The 15,337-nt window shown below is 45.9% G+C and overlaps 1 protein-coding gene across 1 annotated transcript in view; it reads left to right on the forward strand.

The window, feature by feature from the left end:
• The window catches only part of Dnah9 (dynein axonemal heavy chain 9), a 311,392-nt gene that overhangs the window by 232,875 nt on the left and 63,180 nt on the right, over nucleotides 1–15,337 (forward strand). The window contains exons 51-54 of the mRNA XM_060363494.1: nucleotides 3,405–3,524; nucleotides 6,936–7,124; nucleotides 10,682–10,917; nucleotides 14,672–14,794. Of these exons, the coding sequence (XP_060219477.1) occupies nucleotides 3,405–3,524; nucleotides 6,936–7,124; nucleotides 10,682–10,917; nucleotides 14,672–14,794 (668 nt within the window). The remainder of the gene's footprint in view (nucleotides 1–3,404; nucleotides 3,525–6,935; nucleotides 7,125–10,681; nucleotides 10,918–14,671; nucleotides 14,795–15,337) is intronic.

The following is a 15,337-nucleotide window of genomic DNA, read 5'->3' on the forward strand; positions in this document are numbered from 1 at the left end:
ACTCTCAAGTTATTTTAACTAAAAGAACATTTGGTACAGAGGGGATGTTTTTAAAATGTTTATACCTTTCCAGTAGCCAAGTTCACACGATGGGCCCATTCAACCTGGGAATGCAGAAAGAAGATGTACGGAGCCCTTGGCTACCATAGCAAGCATTCTTTTTCTGCCAAAATATATTCTGCTTTTAACCACCTCCTCTCCTTCCTGTGATTATACATGCACCCAATAACATCCCCAAAACACGACTGGTCAACTTTACTGAATCAAAGCAAAAGAGACAGTGCCCATTCTTTTCATGGTGGCCCACCTGGGCCAACAGGATGCCTCTCCAGGTACTGCTGAGGTCACTACAGCCTCTTTTCCCACACACTTTCACATATGTATACACACACACACACACGCGCGCACACCACTTATGCAGTGTTACCTGAACCCCAGAGGAAATGCTATCAGTGTCCCTTTTAGGGCTTAATACTTAACAGTCACTTAACGTTCAGTGCTTTGACCAGTGAGGAATCTCCTTGTTGACCACCACCTACCACACACACACACAAAACAAACTTCTCTGACCAAGGTTGACAGCAACATAATCCATGGGTACAAACATAAATATTTAGAAGATCATTTAACAACATATCCATTTAGCAAGACAACAGCAGTAGATTTCCTGACCCAGAGCCCATGACCTCCTCAGGTCATGGGCTTTTGGCCAGGTTTTTCTCCTGTGGAGTAGGCCTCAAATCCCATCAGAAGTTCACTGTTTGCCCCTGTAGCAGTCTTGTCACTGTTGTACCAGGGGACACATTTTGTTCGGCAGGTTGTCCTTTGAAGGATTCACAGCTGAGTAAGAGTAGTTAGGACTTTTCCCTCCCCTCCCGGCAGCCAGCGTGGCACCTTCCAGGACTGTGAAGGCTGGCCAGTGAGGAGGAAGCCTTCAGGTCAGTCCAGCATGATGGTCTTTATCCTACAACCAAGCTTTGTGGTAACAGGGTTGTACCATGTAGTTCTGTTTTAGAATCCAGTCAAGAGGAATGGCAAGAGCCTGCATTGCTTTGGATGGCCCCTGGGGCCTCCCTGACCTAGTGCCTCTTAGAAGGCCTCCTATGCCTTGGCACTTGGCTTTTTACTTAATAATCAGTGGTTCCTGAGAGGATCATTACCCACACAATGCAGGGTACCTCCTTTCAAGCTCTTTTAGTTACATATTTAATAAACTTACAGTATAGTCAGTTTCCATATTACCTTTTCACACCTCCTTAGTTTAAGATAAGCCCTACCCCACCCTCTTGTCTTTCCTGTCCAACTTCCATATCCACTTTAACCCTCCCACCTCAAATTCAACTCCCTCTTTTTGACGTCGCCTGTTTTCATATCACCTGTGTCTAATAGCCTGTTCTTCTCTATTATTCACGATGACACGGGGAGGCCTACTGTCCTCAGCTCTCACATGTTACTGTTTTCTTCTTTGGCAATCTCTCTTATATTTTCTTTGTAATCTTATCTTCTGTAATACACAGAGACTGGATGTTGAACTTGCTTTGTCCTCTGTTTTTCCTCACCTTTGTCACTGTTTGTTCTCTTGGGCTTTCAGGGAGATTTTCGAAGCTTTGCATAGTTTCTAAGTTCTTCTTTATTACCTGTACTGTGTGTTTACATTAACAATAAACTGATGGTGATTCCCAATATCAGTTTTGTTTCTCCTCCAGTTAGTAAAATCCTGTTCTCATTGTATAGCTGAACCATCTTGAACTTCTCTGAGACTGGTCATGAGGCCTTTTGTGCTGTTCTTGTTGCTACTGAGAGTCCTGTCTTTTCCTCAGGCCATGCTTTCCTCTTGTCTACCTTATTTAGGTTTTTGCTCACATCTCTGTTGTGTCTTAGAAGAAGCTAAGACAATGCGATTGCCACTGCAGTAATGAGCACACAGCAGCTGTGATCTCCTATGGAAACCTACAAAGACATGGAAGCTGGAGCAGGGTTAGGAGGGAACAAGGGGGTTAGCAGAAACAGGAGGAAAATATGAGAAGATTATAGGTAGGATAAATATGATCACAATATACTTTACATGAGTAAGAAAATGTCAACAACTTAAAAATCGGCTTTTTAAAGGCTGGTATTATCTCTGCAGATAAAGGCAGGTCTGACTGATAGGATTCATTTCTGAGATCAGATGAGCTATGCTCAATGCATCCTAGCTACTGGAGTCTCTCTTTCATGGTGATGCTGCATTCTGCATAAGGACAGAGATACTTGTTGGGGTATTACTAGCTTCCTGTTTGCCACCCACCCTGTCACACGCTTCCAAAATCACCAGTTTCGGGGAGGCTCTGCAGATAGAAATTCCCTGGTGACCTGTGGGAGCCACAGCCTCCTCTGCCCTCCTCCAGCCACCCCACACCTCCATTGGCACAGTCTTCCATCCTCCTACTGGACTCCTCACTCCTGAGTACTGCCCACTGATTCACAGAGTGCACGGAGCTTATGCCACTTGTAATTGCTTCCCAATGACTTTAGCGATAGCTGGGAAGATGAGGAGGCGATGGGTGCGCTCAGTCTGCTGTTATTAACCTATGCCTTGCCTGCTGCTTTCTATAGGGTTCTGCTGTGTAAGCTCAGAAACCATCTGTTTATCTTACACCTCAGTAAGGGCCCACGAAGCAGCCTTGACTTCAGTTACTGCACTGACACTACACACACACACACAGGATGTCTGCAGAAGTATCTGCTGTATGTCCCAGGTGTCTTCAGCTTTGGGAATGTACACTCTAAAGGTGACAAGTGTCATGTTTCCACTCTTCATTCTTGATAAATTCTTTTTTTTTTTTAATTGAAGCTATACCTTTCTTTAAAACACCCTACCCTTTTTGATGATGGGGTAAAATAGATGAGGCCTAAGTAAAAGTTTCCACAGAAGGTGGGTAGGCAGCCTCCTCCCAGTGCAGGACATCTAGTCGGTGACTCTCCCAAGTCTACCCTGGACCTGCTGCCATGTTCTACTCTTTCCAGCTTTGACGTGCTTTTGCCTCCAACAGCAACACCTGTGCTCTGCAGACTTGCTGAAACCCTTCCCCCCAACACAAAGGGGGGGGGGAACTTATATCCTTCTCCTCAGCTCTAACCCCATCTCACCTCATTGCCTTTACAAAAGCCAGAGCTGTGGTTAGACATCTCTGGGCTTCCATCTCATGCTCTTCCTGCAGGAAAAAGCTGAGATTGACTCTGGGACACTGCCTGCAATCAAGCCTCACTTGGCTTCCTTTCCTCCTCCTTCCTTGCTGCTCTTGGTCTCTTAGCCTTCTGCTGCCCAGCATTTCCTTCAGAGTCCTCCTCCCCTGAAGCGTTTCCTCAGAAGCTTTAAAGGTGGCTTGGAATCACCGACCAACTGTGTGTTCCTGCCTCAACAGCGCCTTAATGAAAACCTGGCGAAGCTCACTGCCAAGTTTGAGAAAGCAACAGCAGAGAAACTCAAGTGTCAGCAAGAGGCTGAAGAGACTACCGGCACCATCTCCCTTGCAAACCGCCTGGTGAGTCTGGTTACATCAGCAGCATTGTCAGGTGCCCCAGAGGTGGGAACAGATGAGCTCAGTGCCGTGCAACTTTGACTCCCCTTCGGGAGAGGCGAGGACATGACCGGAGAAATGTGGGTACTCAGTCTTCTCTGTTTAAAGCTGATTTCATAGGCAGAGGAGAAGCTGACTCTTCTGGGCAGCTGGTGCAGGTGTGGCCATGCTTCCTGGCATGGGCCAGCAGAGCTAGCATCTTATGGGCCGATTCTAAAGTTCTTATCCGTGTAGTATTTGATCCTAAGGTGCAATATTGGAGACAGAGAAGCAGAAAAGAATGACTGGCCCTGAGCATATGTGAATGTGACCTTTCTCATGACCCACTGTGCACACACATAGGGAAATAAGGGGGAGATATGGGCAGGCTCTGGCCCTCCTAAGAAATCAATGCTAAACATTGGGGCAAAGGTGTTTATTTTTAGGGTATCTGTTGCCATGTAACAAATTATCCCCCAAAATTACCCAAGGGACAAGTGTATCTATGTTATCCTTGATTGGGGCAAAAAAGAGTCAGTATTGGTGGGGGTGGGACCAGGGGACTATGCTAATGGGGTTAAGTGGTATTTCATGACTCCTGAATCTGTTTGCTCAGTGTTGGAGGCCTTCACAGTACCCACTATGTTTATAAGATTCAAGTTAACGATACTCCCTTCTTGTTTCATAGAAACTGTTTTTTGGGGAGGAAAGATACCACAGTAACCACTCTACAATATTTTACAATTTTGTGTCACGAGGGATTTGGGTAGAATTTAGCATGCTGTGTTGTCGCCATGCCTGAGGAATTCATTGTTATTCAGTCCTGGGGCGGGGCGGGGCGGGGCGGGGCGGTCCAGAATGGCTTCCCTCACCTGGTAGGCTAGTAGGGTGGACTCATAAGGGCCTCTCTCTGTCTACGTGAAATCTCTCTAGTAGAGTCATCATAGATAGGATGGAACATCTCGGAAGACTCTACTCAAGTGCATACTGTCCCAAGCACAAGCGAGTGACTCTACAAGTGAGTGATCCAAGAGATAAGGAGTAGAATATGTCACTCTCATAAAACCTGGGACCACAGCCTAGCACACTGTCAGTCACTTCTGCCTCAGCCTATCAAAATAGTTACAAATTCAAGGGCAGGTAGGTAGACAACTATTACTTCTGAAATAGACACCCTGCTGCCCTACTGTGCTCTCAGCCTATTTAACTCTAACCTGCCTTTATGAAAACACTATAAACAACCTTATTATGCTTTGTCCTTCCCATATAATCAGCTTTTACAACATAGGCTAATGCATAACTTTAATCTTAAATTAGGTACTCCCATGCCCATGACCCATAATAAAGTACATGGAGACGACAATTATGGCTTTTGTCTTGTGTCTGTTTTGTTCTGTTGAGATGGGCTCTGTAGTCTAGGCTGGTTGCAAACTCACAATCATCCTGCCTCAGCTTTCAGGGTCTTGGAATTACGTATGTGAGCCACCATGCTGGACTTTGATGAGAGGTCAGAGAATCTGTGGCCTTTTAAAATTCCTTGTGATGTGTTTCTATCACATCCAGTGTGGAAGACTAGAAAGCAGCTTCTACTGAGTGTGATTTCTCTTGAGCCTGGAGTCTTTGCAGCATCACCCACACCAAAGGAGAGAAATGTGTGCACTGGTTCCAGCTACAGCCACATTTCTTACAATTTAAGGAGCCGTATGTTGGTGTGTTGGCGCCGCCACTGAAAGCCACCGTTGAATGGAGCCGTGGCTTAATGACGATGTCAGTTCACATGTGTGTCAGTTGCTATGTGTGCTGATGTGTTAAGACTAGAAAACAGAACTAAGACATAGAAAGGTTTCCTCTTGGAAGCTTTAGACCAAGTTTAGACCAAGAATGAGCATGAGCATGATTTCTCACTTCCTTCCCTGTCTGTGGTTCTGAGGCTGGCTGTTGTATTTATCTAACCTGTTGTCTGTCCCTAACAAAGGACTTTGCTCTTTGTTTATTGAACAGAACAGAAATCAATGGTAGGGGAAATGGGTGGGGAATCTTTTTCAACAGAAATCTTTAACAGAATTTTATAGGGAAGAGGTTACTTTCCTGACCACAGAACAGCTCTTAAAACTTCACAGATATTACCAAGTAACATCCACATGTTGCTCCCAATATTTAGGGGATATTTAAGGTAGCTATCAATCTGTTGGCTGATTTCAGCAAAACATTACCACAACATACATACACACGTACTTTATTATGGGTCAGGGGCATGGGAGTACATAATTCAAGGTTAAGGCTATACATTATCTTTGGTTATAAAAGCTGATTACACGGGAAGGGTAGCCCGTGGTAAGGTTGGTTATATTGTTCTCCTAAAGGAGAGCGAGGGTTAAACAGGCTGAGCACATAGTAGGATAGCAGGTTGAATACATAGACCAAAACAATCTAGAAGCACATTATCAGCTTGGATGCAAGGTCTGGCAGAAAAACGTATTTCCACAGTAATGGGGGGTCAGGCTGCTGTGTAGCCTTGAGATGATCCGTTTCACCAAACAATTTGGTTTAGAGATGGCACCCCACAGCCGCGCCAGATCTAGCTGGCCCTCCTCCCATCTAGCTTCTTATTTGGCTTCCAAAAGTCAGCATAGCCTTCTACATCACCTGGGGACTTCTTCACACACATTCTCATGGGAGGCTGCGGGGCTGGATGTACAAACACTGAAGCCGCATCTGTCTCCGCCACCAACAGGGAGTCTGGAAGAGAAACTTCTAGTCTGAGAACAGGACAGCGCCGTGGTGGGTGGGCAAATCCCTCTGGCTCTGCCAGCTCTAACAGTGTATGATATTTTCCTCCCAAGAAGAGAGGTGTCTTCCAAACACGAGCCAGGCCATTTGAGGTGTGTCCCGCAGTCTCTGGCACTATGTACACACTCGTGTGCAAACACCTTCGTTCACCGCCTCGATTCAGCTCTATCTTCCCACCCACTGGGAAACTGTATAAGGCACAAGGACTTGGTTTTATCTTCACACCTCCAGCATTCAGGAAAGAGAAAGAAGGAAGGCCTACTTTCCTATCGTGTCTTGCAGACCAGGCACTATGCTGAGTGGTAACATGTATGAGCACATTGGGTCCTCACATCATCCCATGGAATTGGTATAGAAAGGGCAGAGCCCGGCAGCCTGCACTCAGGACCTGTTACCGTCCCACAGCCTACTGTGTCGTGTGCTGGTGTGTCACCTGAAGCCGGGACATGGCTGATGGGAAGGGCTGCCTGATGGGAAAGGGATGTGCAATGATTTCCTGAGACTTCCTGTTGTGGACATGCGGTGTGTGACCTCCTTGGCTAAATACTCAGCTCTGGGGGCTCTGTCTGATGCTTCCCTCCCATTTCTGCCCCTTTTTATTGATAGGTTGGAGGACTTGCTTCTGAAAACATAAGGTGGGCAGAGGCTGTGCAGAACTTCAAACAACAGGAAAGGACATTGTGTGGAGACATCCTGCTCACCACAGCTTTCATTTCCTACTTGGGCTTCTTCACCAAAAAGTACCGAAAGAGCCTCATGGATGGGACCTGGAAACCCTATCTGAGCCAACTGAAAGTACGTATGTAATAAATAGAATTGAGCTGAATTTATAGATTAAAAATAAAAAAGAAGACAGGTTTCTTGGGGTTTCTCAGGCTGCCCGCACAGGAGTGGGTCAGAGAAGTCACAAGGTTAGGCTGGGGTAGGGGCTTCTTAAAGAGGAGTAAAGGGAGTTGTGACATGATAGTGAGTTAGTAGCATTATGGTTTAGGGCCTTGTAGGTGGGGCTTAGGTCCAGTGGCCACTCTGGAATCTGGAACTAGGAGCTGGCTTTGTCCAGTGTTTTGCATCGGCTTTTGGAGGCAAGAGCCCCTCTTCAGAAGAGAAGGTCAGGGACCTCTTGGCCCAGGCCACCTTGCCTTTGTCCCAAAAGGTGCGGCCTAACAGTATGGCCTGAATTTCTCCTGACTGTCAGCCTGTGTGTACTACTGAGATCATATGGCCACACTAACCCGAATACGCTGCCACCCCAACCTGAGCATCGGGTACGGCCACACGAGCTCATATCCTCTCTACTACCAGGCACTGTGTCCACCACGTCTCTTAATCAAGTCGTCCTGCTCTGGTCCTTTGGTGGACTCTTGTCTCCTGGTGCTTGCCTCAAGATGGTAAAGCCTGGGGGTTGCCAAAAGACCTCTGAGCTTCAGGGCGTCAGGGGAGCAGTGGGGGAACCAGACAACTATGCGATGGGTTCCAAAGCCACACAGTTTGTGCCCATGGCTCAGAAGCACAGCTAGGGAAGCAAGTGTGCCCACCAATGCTCAGGTGCTCTAGCATGGGCCGTGCAGCCTGCTGTCTCCATGTAATCATTCCCAGACCCTCCCTCGGTGTCTCAAAGTAATAGAATGGGGGTGCTGGGTCTTGGGTGCTGAATGAAGGAGATTCTAAGCCTTGCCTAGACCCCAACCTTCCCTCGGCACATTCTTATTGCTCAGCCTTATCAATTCCCAAACACTAATGAAGAACTCAGAGCATCCCACATGCCATATCCATGGAATACAAAGACATCTCAGACCAGGACAGCTTCAGCACATTCATAGTCCAGTGGACTTCTGCAGCAGGAAGAGTGGGTACAATTTCACATTGCACCCCGAGGCATATTACAAACACCATTCATAACTACATCTCTAGAATGCAAAATGCATTTTGTGTATAATGATGGCTAAGTTTCCCCAGGCCAGCTCACAAAGTTCTGCCCACTTGATGAATTTGATGGACTAGTTTAAAATGTTTGTCCAGATCTGGCAATTGCACAGTTAACTAGTTTAGCAGTGGCTAGCGGCACTGGCTGTGTTAACTCTTTGAGCTAATGTTACTAGTTTAGCTATGATTTCATTCATCTTGAGCCCTTATGGAAGAAGGAAATTGGCAGGAGAACCATCAGCTGAGAGAAAGTGAGTGGCTCTTAGGAGCATGGGGGTTGGGGCTGGTTTGAGATTCATAAGCATATTGTGCCATGGGCTCCTTTGGTGAATGCTATAGCAACGTGATGGGGAGCAGGCAATCAGTCAGGAACTGGTGTTTACTTGGCTCATGATGCTGCATCCGGTGAGTCTGCTGCAGACCTCAGCACTTTGACATCCCGTGCCAGAAGGCAGAAGAGCAAGAGAGAAAGATGGAACCAAACTCACATCTGTGACCCACTGTCACAGGAACTAATTCACGAGATCAATGGAAGCCATTTACAGGGCCACAGAACCTACTCACTGGGGATTAAGGTTTCAACACCTACATTTGGAGGAACAAATTTGAACCACAGCAAGCAGTCTGGTAAAGTCTATGAATCCTGGGATAATGCTTTATTCACAGAATTACAAAGAGAACATGGCAAAAACACATTTCTTTTCCCTTTCCCCTTAGTCCTACTTCAATCTCACAATCCTCCTGCCTCCACCTGGCTACATCAAACTTCTCAGGAGAAATCAGCCCTGTGGTGGTATTATCCACAGGGTTTAAAACAGAAATGTGTTAAGCTAAGCATAGTGTCATGTATATGTAACATATATGTAATTACAGCAGTTAGGGGGCTGAGCTGAGAGGATCACGGGTTCAAGGTCAGCATGGACAGCATAGTAAAGATGTTGGACAGAGGGAGAGAGAGAGAGATTGCTTGATGCTGTAGCACGGGCCATCTGTTTCCTTCATTTAAACTTGTTTAACCTTTGACGTTGTGGCATGTTGTTCTCACTTAAAAACTTCATACTCTAGAACCGTGTAATTGGGGTGCCAAAAAAAAGCCTCCTGAAAATGTCATAATGTTTTAAGTAGGTTGATTTTTGTGAGACTGCATTACAGCTATCCTGGAGATCATGTGGCCAAAGGACTGCCATTTCAACATGCCTGACTAAAAAGGGGATGGTTCAAATAGTTTTCCTGGGGAACCTAGGCAAAGCAAACTGTAAAGACAGTTGGCTCAAAGAGTTGAAAGGGTGTAAGTCTAAACCTCAAATTCATTATACTAAATGGAAGTGGCCAGACACAAAAGGTCACATCTTGTAGGATTCCATTTTTATTAAATATCCAAAATAAGAAAATCTATAGAGACAGAAAGCATATTAGTAATTGTCAGGAGCTTGTAGTAGAGAGACACAGAAAGGGATTGTTTAATGAGCATGATTCTTCCTTTGGGGCTATGAAAATCCCCGGGGGTGACTAGATCGAGCTGAGAATGCATAACCCTGTGTGTGTGCTGCCCCCCCAACTGTACACCTTACAATAGTTCGTTTTACATCGTGTAAATTCTACCTCATTTTACAAGTTTGTAAGTCAATGAAAAAGACTGTTTATAGAAGAATTAGGTGAGCTGAGAGAGGGCAACATAGGAAAACAGAAAGGATTCTCCAGCCCTGAGAGTACACTCAGAGATGTGTGTGGGGTGCTCAGGGTTGGGGGGTGCTGCCCAGCAAACTCCAGCAGGTATACTTGCTTGGGGCGGGTATGGGGGAGCAGCCTTGAGGAGGGAAGATTGGCTTGGCATAGGGGAAAGGAAGCTTCCCAGCCCTTTTCAGGCTGGTAAAACTGATGAGAGAATAGCATGGTCTGTGTGGGCTAGTTCTGCCACCAGAACACTCATGTGTGAAACAGAGAAATATGACAGAGGAGTGAATGTCCACGTGGTTATGTATATTGTAGATTAAGATAGAAATAATCACACTGGCAAGACAGCTCAGTCTCCAAGCCCAGCTACCCATGTTAGGTTATGCAGACCCACGTGGTAGAGGGAGAGACCCAACTCTCCCAAATTATACTCTGGCACACATGCCATATCATGGGCACACCCACCCACATACATACACATGCAAGCGCATGTAATAAATAATTTTTAAAGACATAAGTAACCTATAGAAGGAATTTGATTTAGATGAAATACTGCGGAACAGAGCACCGGTCACAGGATATTTTTCTGCTGTTTCTCTAGCAATGTGCTTTCGGCAATACTCACACAGCCAGGGAAGCTCTCTTCAGGGGGATGCTGGTCTTCCTTTTAAAGGAGTTATGCTATATAATGAGGTACTGTAGGTTCTCCCCCATGGACACAGAGTTTTCCATTCAGAGTGTCACCTCTTCCTCAGGTTCCCATTCCAACCACCCCAACCTTAGACCCCTTGAGGATGCTGACCGATGATGCTGATGTGGCCACCTGGCAGAATCAGGGCCTCCCTGCAGACCGCATGTCCGTGGAGAATGCCACCATCCTCACCAGCTGTGAGCGCTGGCCACTCATGGTCGACCCCCAGCTGCAAGGCATCAAATGGATCAAGAACAAATACGGAGAAGAACTCCGGGTCACCCAGCTTGGCCAGAAAGGGTAAGTGGCTGGTCACATGGGTCGCCACTGTTGCCTTCTGTATAAGAAAACATTGCAAGGAGCAAGCTTAAGCCCTGGTGGTTCTGTCAGTAGGATGGCAATAGTTCATAATTTATATGTCTCATGGGAAGAGAAGAATTCAGTTTCCTAACACAAAGAAGTGGTAAGTGTTTAAGGAAGCAGAAATGTATTTGCCCTGACCATTGCATAAGGTGTACATGTATCAAATCATCGCTCCATACTCCACAAGGATGTACAACTATTATATGCCAGTTAAAAGGATGCTGTCCCTTCTCATCCCATCTGGGCATGCATTGTCACCATCTCTGGTCTCTTTGACAATTATTTTTGGTTATCAAACCAATATCAGAATCACCTAGGTTGTAAGCCTCTAGAGTGCCTGTTGGGAACTGTCTTGACTGTGTTAGCTTCTGGCCCTTGATTTGGGTTCATTGAAGTGGGAAGATCCACCTTAAAATGGATGGCACCATTGCCTAGGCTTGGGATGCAGGCTGCATATAAAGGCGAAAACTGTTGTGGTAGTTTGAAAATGGCCCTTACAGGATCTATGACCTTGTCGGAGTAGGTGTGACCTTGTTGGAGCATGTGTGTCACTGAGGGTAGACTTTGAAACTTGAGAAGCTCAAGCCAGGCCAAATGTCACTCGTTCTTCTTGCTGCCTATCTAGATATAGAACCTCTCCAGCACCATGTCTGTCTGTGTGCTGCCATGCTTCCCACCATAATGATAATGGACTAATCCTCTGAAACTGTAAATCAGCCCCAATTAAATGTTTCTCTTTGTGAGAGCGGCCATGCTCATGGTGTCTCTTCCCAGCAACAGAGGACGGACTCAGACACTAACTGAGCATGGGCATTCGGGCTTGGTCCTGTGAGTGCAAGTTAATCAGCTGCCTCAAGCTCCTCCCTCCAGACTTCCCCTGATGGACTGTACCTATGAGCCAAAATAGGTCCTTTCCCCCTTAAGCCAGCTCTAGCCTGGTGGCAAACTGGTGGCAGGAGGGGGACAACGTGGTCACTGGATTAGGTTTACACTGTCAAGCCTGGCTCGTGGGCTCTTGGGCTTTGCTGCCAGTTCCCGCAGGATTCTGCAGGGCTCAGACAGGAATGACACTAATCTTTGGCCTGGAGTGGTAGCTAAGTAAGCACCAGCTTCTCCCCATTCTACATCATGACTCTCATGATGCTCGAGGGCCATGGATGGATGAAATAGAGTCCCCATGGTCCTGCCTGGCAAAAACAAATGTGGCTAGACCGGATTATTAGGTGGCTTTCTGAAAAGATCACAGAAGGAGAGCCCTTGCCCACAAATGGGACTGACGATGATAAATGGGAAGTCACAGGGTGAGGTTGTGTCACTGGAGATGAAAAATGGCCTGAGAAAGATGGACCCCTAGCCCCAGGGTGGCTGCAAATGAACCGATGGGAAGGGATGAGTTGTGGAAGCTCCAAGCACCACCGTGAATCTGTTCCCTTCTCCTGGGGAAAAAGAACAATTTGCCGGATTGTCCCTTTGGGAAGGGATTAGCCTAAAAGAGTGCCTGTAGGGTAAGAGGGCCAGAAACTACTGACAGTGATGAAGGACAGTGCCCCTCAAAGGACAGCCAAGGAACCAATCTGAGAGTCAGACTATCCTAAACTGTGGCCTATGTGGTTTTGGAGTGCACCATGAGGAGCTTTTTCTTAGGGACCAGGTGTGAAGGCATATGTCTTGCCTATGTTCTACTTGGTTTTCAGATCTGTGTTCTAGTCCTGAAGTTGTCTGGAAAGATAGGACAAGTTGTATTATTTAACTATATAAATCCCTTGTCTTCAGTCCAAACAATGATAAACAAGCAGATGCTATCATGTGTAAAAAGTGTCTCAGATGGTCTGCAGATAATCCCTGCATAATTGGCCGTTCATACTAGCAAAGCCTCTATGCTGGAGGGACGGTACAAGAACAGTCAAAGCAGTGGGAGGACTTGCAGCACTGCCTGGCAGGCTCCTTTTGCCTTGAGTCTGCATGCACACGGTACAGCCGTGCAGCCTCAGCTGGGTTCTGCACAGTCACACAAACCAGAGTCCAGTTTGAGCTCCCTCAAAACTGGTCAGTGTGGAAAGAAGCTTTTGAACATGTGTTGAAATGTTCTGGAAAGGCACTCAGAATTGGGAACCTTCTGAGCAGTTATTGCTGTGTCTGGTATAACATCAGAGGAGGAGACTGTTGTGGTGATCATGATGTCCTTCTGTGCTTATTTTGTTTGGTTTGAGACAGGGTCTTAGACAGCCCAGGCTAGCCTTGAACTTCTGATCTCCCTCCTCTCCAAGGCTCTACTGTTAGGACTAGGGGTGAATCATCATGCCTAGTTTATATGGTTGTCCTTTTTCTGTGTTTGTTTGTATTTAGTTACTCGGGAGTAGGGATGACTATGCCATGGCACACACTGTAGATCAGAGTACAATTCACAGGAGTCCGTTCTCTGCTTCCACTCTGTGGGTTCCAGGAATCCAACTCAAATGGTCATCCTGCGTGGAAGGTACCTTTATCCACTGAGCCGTGTCACCAGCCCAAAGTTTCTTGTACATTAAGGTTTTTCTGAAATGATTCCCTCTTTTGTTTGTAAACAATTTAGTAAAAGTCACTTAAGAGTTTTTGGAAAGGAGGGGGAGGTAGCTTAGCGGTTAAGAGCCATTGCTGCTCTTCCAAAGGACCCAAGTTCAATTCCTAGCACCCCCCATCTCACAAACCACCTGGAACTCCAGTACCAAGGGACCCAATTCCTCCTCTTGTGGCCTTCACTTAAACAAAAGCATGCACAACCTACAGGTCATGAAACAAATCTTTAAAAAGAGATAAATAAAGTAATATGTTTCCTAGTCCCTCCCCCCAAAGTGAGATTTAAAAACAGCTATTTATGGGTTAACTGGTGACATATACCAACTTGTATTGTGTTCTAACGAGATACAGCATGTGCTATTTCACTGCTTTCATAAAATAGATAAAATCTGTTCTTCAGTATAATGAACGTCTTATTTTACATGTGTAAAAAATTACTTTGGAAGAATATTCAATGCCTTGAGGAAATGTTTATATTTTATGTAAAAAAATAAAAAAGAAACTAGGTTACGGAGCAAAAGTGCCCCATGAATTCAACGGTTCAAGAACTAAAATTGAAAATGAAGTGTGGTCATCTCTCCATGCCGACAGGTTTCACAGAGAGCCAATTCTGAATCCGGAATCCTTGGAAACAATTATATCTGTATGGAACATGTCAGAATTCTCACTTGCTGCTAATAGCCCTGTGCAACCACCATCACATGGCGTTTCCCTGAATCAAGTATTAAAACACATGGAAGGCTGGCTGCAGACTATATGCAGTCATTGCACCATTTCACAGAAGGTGTGATCAAGCTCTTGTTGGTTTTGTTTCCCATGGGGCCTCGAACCAGTTCCCTCAGTGCCAAAGGACCACCCAAATAACCAGATTCCACATTAAACACAGAACTATACATAACAGGCAGGGGGATTGTGGTTAATTTTCATGCTCCTTTTTATTTTGTCATTTCTATTTATAAAGATCTAAAAGCACACACACACACACATTTTAAGTAGATAAAAACGTAGCATCTGGAGATGTTTCTGGAAGCTGTGCCTCCCTGCTCAGCACTGCACTTGGAGGCATAGCGGTCTTGGTAAGTTGCTTCTGACCCACGTGTTGGTATGGACTCACACTGCCTAACTTGCTCCTCAGCTGCCTTCATACCATTGAACGCGCCCTGGAAGCTGGAGAGGTGGTGCTGATTGAGAACCTTGAGGAGACCATTGATCCGGTCCTGGGACCTCTGCTTGGGAGAGAAGTCATTAAGAAAGGCCGGTGAGCCTGGCTGTTGCGCAGAGCTGGAAGCCTGCACCTCTTTGCTCCGTTTTTAAGGGCCACAGTTCTCAATTTGAGAGGCGCCATTAGGGGAAATGGTCAAAAGCAGACAAACTTCCAAGACAAGCATTTCTTTCGAGCCAGCTGTATGAGGCTCAGAATTTAGCTCCCGGTCAACGTGATGACGCTTTATGATTTTGAAGGCTTACCCGGTACAGGGTGGAAAGACGAAGTTGATATGAATGAGAAAATGAGAGAAAGTAGAAACATTTCCATCTCTTATGATAGAAGTGCTAATTAGCATGAAGATTTAATCAACTCTGTGGCCATCCTTACCTGTTTTCTGTTACTGTAACAAAATACTCAAGGCTAGGTAGTTTATTAATGAAAATTTGCATGCATGGCTCACAGTTTTAGAAACGGGAAGCCCAAGACTGACCTACTATATCCAATCAGAGTCTTTTTTTGCAATATCTCGAGATGGCAGATACCACTGTGGTGTGAGTACGTGAGGGGTGAGGTGAGGACCACATGATGAGACAG

This window comes from Meriones unguiculatus, chromosome 11, assembly GCF_030254825.1.
Source record: "Meriones unguiculatus strain TT.TT164.6M chromosome 11, Bangor_MerUng_6.1, whole genome shotgun sequence".
Classification (NCBI taxonomy): domain Eukaryota; kingdom Metazoa; phylum Chordata; class Mammalia; order Rodentia; family Muridae; genus Meriones; species Meriones unguiculatus.